Source organism: Calypte anna, chromosome 3, assembly GCF_003957555.1.
Source record: "Calypte anna isolate BGI_N300 chromosome 3, bCalAnn1_v1.p, whole genome shotgun sequence".
Classification (NCBI taxonomy): Eukaryota; Metazoa; Chordata; class Aves; order Apodiformes; family Trochilidae; genus Calypte; species Calypte anna.
In genome coordinates, this window is record NC_044246.1 from 106,122,877 (window position 1) to 106,132,243 (window position 9,367).

At 36.8% G+C, this 9,367-nt stretch overlaps 1 protein-coding gene across 1 annotated transcript; it reads left to right on the forward strand.

The window, feature by feature from the left end:
- Window positions 1-1,471: 1,471 nt before the first annotated feature.
- On the forward strand, window positions 1,472-7,384 carry TDRD15 (tudor domain containing 15). The gene has a single exon (XM_030447583.1). It carries the CDS (start codon window positions 1,493-1,495, stop codon window positions 7,382-7,384), a length of 5,892 nt encoding a protein of 1,963 aa, XP_030303443.1. The 5' UTR covers window positions 1,472-1,492.
- Window positions 7,385-9,367: the final 1,983 nt, after the last annotated feature.

Consider the following 9,367-nt stretch of genomic DNA (forward strand, 5'->3'; position numbering starts at 1 on the left):
AGCATTAGGGGTGCAACTTCAAAAGCTGGATTTTTCTCTGCCGACTAGGTGTTTCTTCCACACAGAAAGAACCCTTTCTTGAAGGCTGTTTTCTTTCATAAAACAAACAAACAAAAAACCCAAAACGGAACTTCGCTATTTTATTACAGAGGAAAAAAATGGAAATCAGGCACTTGCTAAGAAGGTGTTCATTTATTTATTTATTTGTTGTAACTATAGTAATAGGAATCAGTATTTATTCTGAAGGCATTGCATGATCACTAGCATACTTCATGTATGCTTGTGATAAAGACTTCTTTGTGGTCTGAGGAAGATACTGCTTTAAAAACTTGTTGCAACTGTAAGTTTTGCTTTCAGCTTTACATTAAAATATATAAACCAAGTATATGCTTTGTCCAGTCTGCCCTTGTGTATTTATCCACTGCATTTGCATTTGACAGGTGTTGCATTCCGCTAATTACTTTTATTAAACAGATGACTATTTAATAAAATTGCTTGGTTAAATTATGGACATATGTACTCTTTTTAAACAGTCTGATATCACAGATCCATTGAAAGACTTGGAATGAAACTGGAAAATAATCTTGAAAACCATTTCATAGGTGAAGGTCAGCAAATTAACTGAAGGGTTTGAGGAACGGTCAAGACAGTAGAAAACACACCTGGCACAATTGTTAGTTGAAGAGCAATGCAGTTGGATGCAGATACTGTGTTCTGTATGTTCTTACAACTATGGAAACTTAAACTACAGAATAGCTATACCTGAAAGTGTATAGACAGCCAGATTAAGCAAACGGTAAAGCACAGAGCCGTAAGTTGTCATTGATTTGAAAAAGTGATTTAGACAGAAAAAGCAAGGTGAGTAGGGGACGTTTCCTTAGTCACACTCACATTAAAAAGAGAGAAACAGACTGGAAATACTTTTGGTGGTAAACTGTCTTTGAAACCACAAGTCCAGTGGAATGAAATGCTATGTTAGGTCTCCTTTGGAGAGTTTTGCCAGTAAATTTACTGAGTGTAAGTAACATTTGTGTAATGGACAGAGGCTGTATAAATTACATAAATAGCTTTCCCCTCTTTAGTTTTCTTTGAGGAGAAGTAACGCTTGTTCTTCTCACAGAAAACTTTCTGGTTGTGTGTCCTGTTCTGCTTCCCTCCACATCTGTGTCATTGTGTCTGTCTATATAATTGTGTTATTCTGGGAACAGCCTTCTGATTATCAAGTACTCTGAAGTGATATAATTACTCTGTAGTCACAAGAGCAAGTCCAGAGGTACTTGTCAGATGTTATCTGAACATCTCCTCAGAAAGAGAATTAGCAACTGGGATACACTTGACACAAAAAATGACACGGTTAAGTGTTTTGTATGTTTTAACCAGAAGTATAATAATATTCTATTAAGCAGTTTGAAAAACAAATACATAAGGAGTTAGTTGACAAAACTTAGGGGAAATTATCCGGCTGATCTTGCGTCTTTTCTTTGCAGATAGAATGGAATCTCTGACTACTGGATCAAACACAGTAGATATGAATCTGAAGATAACTCATATAGAATGCCATCCCGAATGCTTGGTGATAGTGTTCCAGGGTCGAGACAAGGCAGGATGTGAGCTTGACTATTACATACTACAAAGTGAAATACAACGTGTATTCAAAGTAAAAGATAATGTTTCTGTTGGTGATTCTTGCTTGGTGGAAGACGCAGAAGGAAAATGGCATAGAGGAAGAGTTCTGAAAAAGAGAGAGAATATCTGTGAGGCTTTTCTTATAGACACTGGGCAAGTGCTCATAGTTGAGGAAACGCATCTTGCCTCAGCCTGTGATGAACTGTTTCACTTGCCTCCAAAGGTGGTTTTGGGTGTTTTTGCAAGCATACTTCCTCTTGGAGAAAAATGGGGTCCAAAAGCCATTAACTATTTTTCATCTCTGGTAGGAATACAGGTTACAGGTCACGTGAAAGCTGTTATGCCATACCAACTGTTTATTTTAGAAGTGCCAAAGATTATTAGTGATGTCCTTGAATTGCAGTTAGGAAAATTTATTGATGGAGATTCGTTTTGTCTTATTGTAGAAACATTAAGAGCATTTCCTCAAGGAATGCTTTGTAAGAGAGTGCCCCAGTTGTTGCAGCGGAAGTATGCAGTCAAAGAGTTGTTTACTTCTGGTAATTCTGAGAAACCAAGAGATTTTTGTCCAGTTCCAAGTGATCTAATTCCACATCTACCTGTTGGCAGTAAAGAAAATGTAAAAATAACTGTTGCAGAAAGCCCAAATAAATTTTACTGTCAGATACAGAAATGGCAGAAAGAGCTGGAAGATTTGACAGAGGCTATGCATTTATACTATGAAGCTAGCAGTATAGAAAATAATAAAAATTCTGATAGTTTAGGGCTACTCTGTGCTGCCAAAAGGCAAAATGGACAGTGGCATAGAGGAGTGGTTAAACAGCTTCTCCCTGACCATGTGGAAGTCTGGTTGATGGATTTTGGTGGTACTGAAGCTGTGCCATACAGTTGTGTTCAGAAACTTAGAGCTGAGTTCATGGCACTACCAATGATTTTGCTTCCATGTGCTCTGTCTTGTTTTGATAGTCAGGATGAAGCAGTAATAGAAACTCAGCTGAACAAACTTCTACAGGCCTTGATAGAACAAACTTCTGTGTGTGTTCATATTGATTTATTCAATGACATTAAATGCTTGTATTATGTTACACTGCAAAATCAGAATCTCGGAATTGGTGCTGAGCATCCAAAAAACCTGCATGTGGCAGCTGCGTCACCTGTCTCTGTTTTGGAAACAAAAATCACAAGTATTGCTATGAACTACAAGCTGTCTGAGAGAGATGTTTCATTTAAGAATTGTACTGGAAATAAATGTATAAAAAGCTGCTTACCTGAATGGGATAGTTCTTTGTCAAGCTACTGCAAAAGAGTAGAAATGCAAACAAATTCTTTCCATACTGCTTTTGTAGTATATGTCATAAATCCATCAGACTTCTGGGTTCAAACATATGAGTATCAGAATGAATTTCAGGCCTTGATGAAAAAAATTGCAGACACATACAATAAATGTAGAGCTGATGAAATGGTCCTTAAAAACCCAGAACGTGGATTACTATGTTGTGCCCGGTATAGCAAAGATATGCTTTACTACCGGGGTGTTGTCACTGAAGTACTTAATAAAAACATTACAGTTTATTTTTTGGACTTCGGAAATACAGATACAGTACCTTGTTGTGATGTGAAAACATTGCTTCCTGAGTTTTCTCATTTACCAGCTTTAGCTATGTGTTGTACGCTTGCTTGCACATTTCCTATTGACGGCGTGTGGCTTAAAAAGGAAACTGATTTCTTCAAAGAAATTGTGTTTAACAAACTATTCCTGCTTCATGTCACTGGCAAGCAAAAAAACAGGTATATTGTTAACATGCAGTATACAGATGATTTGCAGCGAGGAAATATTGCCATGTGTATGGTTCAAGCTGGATATGCTGAATACCAGGAGAAGACACCAGATTCTGTTCTACATTTGGCAAAAAAAAGTCACGCCCTGAGTCCCCACAAATTAAATAAGAAAAAAGGTGATTTACAGAGCATCCATAAAAATTGTAGAAGTAACGGATCAGGAAATGGAGAGATACTTTGGAAAGATAAATTACCAAGTGGTCCTTCAGTGCTGAGAGAATCTGTTGGGCTGTCCCGTTTTGGAAAAGGTGCTATCTCTAAAAGCTGTAAATCAGCATGTGAGAAAAAACTATTTTATAAAGAATATGTGTTTAAACCAGGAACTGTTTTTGAAGTGGTGTGTTCTTACATGGTTTCCCCAGCAGATTTTTCGTGTCAGTTGCGAAGCAAACTGCCAGAGCTAAATAACTTAATGGAACAAATTCAAACTTACTACAAAACACATTCCTCTCCTTACAAAACTGGACAGGTTGCCTGTGTTGTTAAATGGCCTAAAGATGGGAAGTGGTACAGAGCAACTGTTGTGGAGGTGGTGTCCACAAATGAAGTTGATGTGGTTTTTGTAGACTATGGTTATCGGGAAAGAGTTTTTCTTGAAGATCTTCGAGCTGTTCTTCCAGATTTCCTAGCTCTGGAAAGTCAGGCATTTCGATGTGCACTTAAAAATGTACTCTTAGAGACTGACTCATTTAATTGGTCTGAAGAAGTATGTAGACATTTTGAAAACTTGATTTCTGCTTCTAGGGGGCCACTGACTTGCATTATTTACGCTCTTGTTCTTCTAGGCCCTGATGGTTTATGCAACATAGTTGATTTACAGACTCCATTTATTAGTGCAGAGGAATTCCTCAGAGAACATGGTCTTGGCCAGTCTGAATATTTTGGTCTGAGAAACCTTGCATCTATGGGTTCTCTTTACAGTTTTTTCTACTCATCTTTTAACATAAAAATTGGAAGTGAGGAGGAGGTTTATATAACTCACGTACATAATCCTTCAAAATTCTATTGTCAGCTTAATCGAAACACAGAAACTATAGAGGCCTTGATGAATAAGGTTAGTATGATAAGCAAAATGGCAAATAATGCAAAATTTGATATCAGCAATATGCGATTATGTATAGCCAGATATTTTGAAGATGGTCTCTTTTATAGAGCTTTGGCTTTTCCTGTGGAATCAACATCCTATGTATGTGCTGACTTTGTGGATTTTGGAAATAAGAATATGGTAGAGAGAGACCAGTTGATCCCTATTCCAGACTCTGCCAGTGACTTAATGTTCACACCCATGCAAGCTATTAAATGCTGTCTGTCTGGTCTTGGTGAGGCAAAAATACCAGCAGGAATTACTAGGTGGTTTGAGGAAACATTCCTTGGTAAATTGCTGAAGGCTGTTATTGTATCCATAGAATCAGATGGACAGATTGTTGTGGAGCTGTATGATGGACAGCTTCAAGTCAGTCAGAAAATTAAAGAAAAAATGTTGGAAGAGTCAGTACTGACCAGTTATACGGAGCAATTTGTTGGAAGTAATGAAGGAGTCCTATGTAACATGGGAGATGTCAAAGGAGTTAATAAAGTAACTGTGAAAAATCCTGGAAGAGTCAAATTGAAAACTAAAGTGAAATACCAAGGAAATGATAAGTATTACCAGGCAGATATTGGACAGAATTTTGAAGAGAAAGAGCAAGTTGCATGTAGCACACAGAAGTTATGTAATGGGTCCTCAAAACCATTAACTTCACAGGACAGTGGAGAAACAGGTTCTAGAAATACTGTCAGTGCTGTTCTGGGGCGCAGAGAGGATCCTGTGGTTGGAGAGCCTGCTTCACAACCACTCTGTCAACTTGCTTTAAATGCAAAGGAAGTAACTTTAAATGATCCCTGTAAATCCCCTAATGAAAGACTAAATTATACAGGTGAGAAGGAAAGGAGTAACGAAAATGTACCTAAGTTAATCAGTCTTCCTCAACGTGATATTCAGGTAAATTCTGAAGTAACAGGGTATATTTCTCATATGAATAGTCCATCAAGTTTCTATGTTCAGCTTGAAGAAGATGAAAACATAATAATACAACTAGCAGAAGAGTTAAATGACAGTATGGTGAATATAGGTCATGAAAACTGGTTAGATGAGCTCATGGTAGGGGATCTCATTGTTGCAGAGCATGCTGCTGACTGTTGTTACTATAGAGCAGTTATTAAAGCTGTGAATTCAGAAGACTCCTTTGAGGTTGAGTTCATTGACTATGGTAATGCAGCAGTTGTAAGTCGTTCAAAAATCTCCAAGATTCAGAAAAAGTTCTCAACTTTGCCAAGACTCAGTGTTCATTGTTTCCTTAGTAGAGTAGAAAGTGTTCCTGATGAAAACTGGGGTTCTTCCTGGTTCGTAAGTGACATAATGAGCAAGCTGGTTACTTGCAAGTTCTTACAGCAACGAGGGGACCGGTGGGAAGTTGATATAATTTGTGATGGAAAGTCTATGTCTGATGACCTTCTGCAGAAAAAAGGCAGGAGAGGTTGGCAAAATACACCAGTGAATAGCCAGGAAACTAGACCAGAACAGGTTCTGGTTACAAATGGTAATCCTCGAGATAAAAAGAACAGGAATGGTTTATGTAGTCAACGGAAAACTAAGGCTGTTGTGAAAAATATTCCCAAACCACCCTTAAATGTCCTTCCTCAAGATCTGAATTATGGACATGTAGAAGGAGCAAAAGTAACTAATATATCAGAGAGTGGAGAATTTCATGTGCAGTTACTTAGAAATTTGCACATACTATACAAGTTAAATCTATTAGTTGCCAAAGAAGCACAAAGAAGTGATTTGCTTAAGGCAGGTGACATTGAAGAAGGATTGGAATGCATGACAAAATCTGAAAGGAACTTGAGGTGGTTTCGATCAAAAGTCATAAAGAAGTTTGTCAGGAGGAAGCTAATGCTAGTTTTTTTCATGGATTATGGCAAGTGCGAGATGGTGTCCTTGAATAATGCGAAGATGCTCAGTGGTAAAATTAGAAGTATTCCTAAACAAGCTGTGTTTTGTAAATGGGTTTCATTTAAAAAACTGAAGAAAGCGGAGTTTGTCCATGTAGTAAATATACTCCTGGATCGTGAAGTAAGGATCTTGTTTTTGAGATACGAGGAATCCTCTCATATCTGGGAAGTAGATATCTTAATAGGGGAAGTTCCGCTTCAGGAGTATTTGAAACAGCTCTTAAGTAATCATTGGAGTATTGTTGAACCAAAAAAATACAATAATGCAGAGTGTTGGGAGTGTGAAACATCATTCAGGATGCATTCAGTCACATGGACGCTGCTGCAAAGTGGCAGAAAGTATGCTGGGTTTGCAACTGCAGTTACTGATCCTTCAAACTTTTGTGTCCAGTTTGAAGTCTTATTTAATTGCATGAAAAATTTGTCTTTGCTGCTCTCTGACCTTCCTGACAACTTGCCAGCTTTGTCCGAAAAACTCGTGGCTCCTGGTACTACCTGCTTGATCAAGTGTGGACTGGAAGGACAGTGGAACAGGGCAGAAATTAGTCAAGTAACAAGACAGTCTGTTGTTCTTAAATTTATTGATTATGGGTGGCTGAAGAGCATCCCTTACTCTGATATTCATAAACTTAAAGTTATTCCAAAATGTCTGTCTTACTTACCACCTTTGGCACACTCTTGCTCTTTACATGATACTGTTCCTGCCAAGGGGGAATACTGGAGTGCTGAAGCAAAACTTATGTTTCAGAAGCTTATTAGTAAACCTTGTCTGATATTTTATTTTAAACACTATGGTTCTGGAATGAAATTAGAGGTGGATGTTCTGTGTGAGAAGACTAGTCTAGCTCATGCCTTAATTGCAGCTGGTCATGCAGTTTCTTCTAAAAGTAGGTGCTGCCTCACTACAGCTGGTGGAATTAAATGAGAAAAAAAACAGATTTGCAGCGTAAGTGTAAAAATTCTAGAGACCGCTTCCTTTTGTGAACCAGATTATAACAAAAGCTCTCATTTTGCTGAAAGAAATAAAACTATCCAAAGCATAGAACTATCTGCTAAGGTTCAAATAAAGACAACTGGTAAAGTGGGTGCTGGGATATGATTAAGAAAGAATCTGAGTATATGTAATACTGAAAGAGAAGACATCTGTTAAAGATGTACAATACTGTAAAGAAATTTTTTTCACTATTGTGATGATAGTGCAGAGTAAATCTGCTACAAGAAGCCGTGTTTCCGACTTGGGATTCTGATGTTCCACAATCTAGAAAGACAGTGTGAAGATATCAAAATAATTATTTGAATCATAAGTAGACTGCAGTTAGGAAAGTATTTCTTCAATGCATTTAAAAAAAAAAAGATACTCTTGGTATATTTTGTTCCCTCCAAGATCTCTTGTATTTACTTATACAATAATTTTTAGCAAACATTTCTGTCAGAGTAGTTTTACAGTTTGTGTGTGTGTAAAACTTTATTTGCTTTAATATCTGCTTTACAGTAGCTTGGTTTTGGATGCTCAGAAAACAAAGCGCCAAGTGTATTCTTCTCTTTGTTTCTAACTCCAAAGTTTCTGTGTGAGTATCTTTACTCTTACTGGGAGAAAGTTTACTAACTCTTGGTGTAAGACCCAGTTGTCTCAAGGTTCTCTTTAGGCAGCATCTGAGTTGCAGCCCAACTGGGGTTGTTCTCTGCTGACTGTGCCTATTTGCCAGATCTCTCCTCCATCTTCCCCTACCCTTCTGTCAAAATGGAAAAAGGAAGTTTTCTCTCTGTACTTAATTATTTATATCTTGAAGGGAAAGATTAAGAAACTACTTTTTACTTCTTTGGAGGAGGAGATTTCAGGAGAAGTAAAAAGTGATTATATGCTGTATATGTCTTAGTTTTGGGTTTTCTTCACTACCCATTCTGAAATTATGAGAATGTGCAAGATATTTCTCTGATTTTTATTTAGTTACTTTATCCTTAAAACCATTCCTTTGTCCCTGAAGTGTGAGGTTGTTTGGGTTTTTTTTCCCCTGTGCTTGTTTGAATATAAATTAAATACACCCCTACTGATAGGCAATACATCTAATGAATTGCTATGTGCAAATAAGATCTAAGAACATTCTCCCCACCCTCCTTCCCTAGCAACTGGATATCATGATATATTTAATTCTGAGACAGCTTGAAAGTTCTACCTTGAAAGTAGGTGAGATTTTTGTTTTGGTTTTTTTTGTTTGTTTTCTTCATTACTGTTATTAATATTTTAATACTAAATTGCGTTTTTGTTAACCATTTCTGATTGTTAACTTTTATAGCTCATTTTTTATATTGCTGAAGAATTATATTTTCTTCATAATTAAAATTACAAGCTTATGTGGCATGTTCTTTGTTCATAGTTTGACATACTGCTTCCTCCTCTGGTAAAACATTAAGGTTGTATTCTGCAACATTACTCGTGTTAAGTGATAAATTTACTTGAATGGGCATTGTAATGCCAAGTAATATATAGTGTCAGTGCCTCTACATGAAAATTTAGGGGTTAATTAAATCTTATTTACAGCTGTCACTCAGTTAGAACAGCAGCTGCTTGGGTATATATTTAAAGATCATTGGGATACCCGAAATGCCAGCCCTGTTGGTGTGATTGTAAAATATACAACTTGTATTTTTCACTAATGTAAAGATTATTGTGCTTTAACTTGTGTATATTTGTAGAAGACTGCTTAATGTTACAAAGCAGCATGGAAATTTTGGATTATTAAGAAAAAATGAACAGCTGTGTATTTTCATGTTCTGCAAATTACAAATGTTAGATTTCTTTGCAAGACTGTTTTATTTACAACTTATGAGTCTCTGGTGTTTGTAACTTATTTTCTGAAGGTCTGACACCCGAAGTCATTAAGGTAAAAATTAAATAATTTAATTTCTG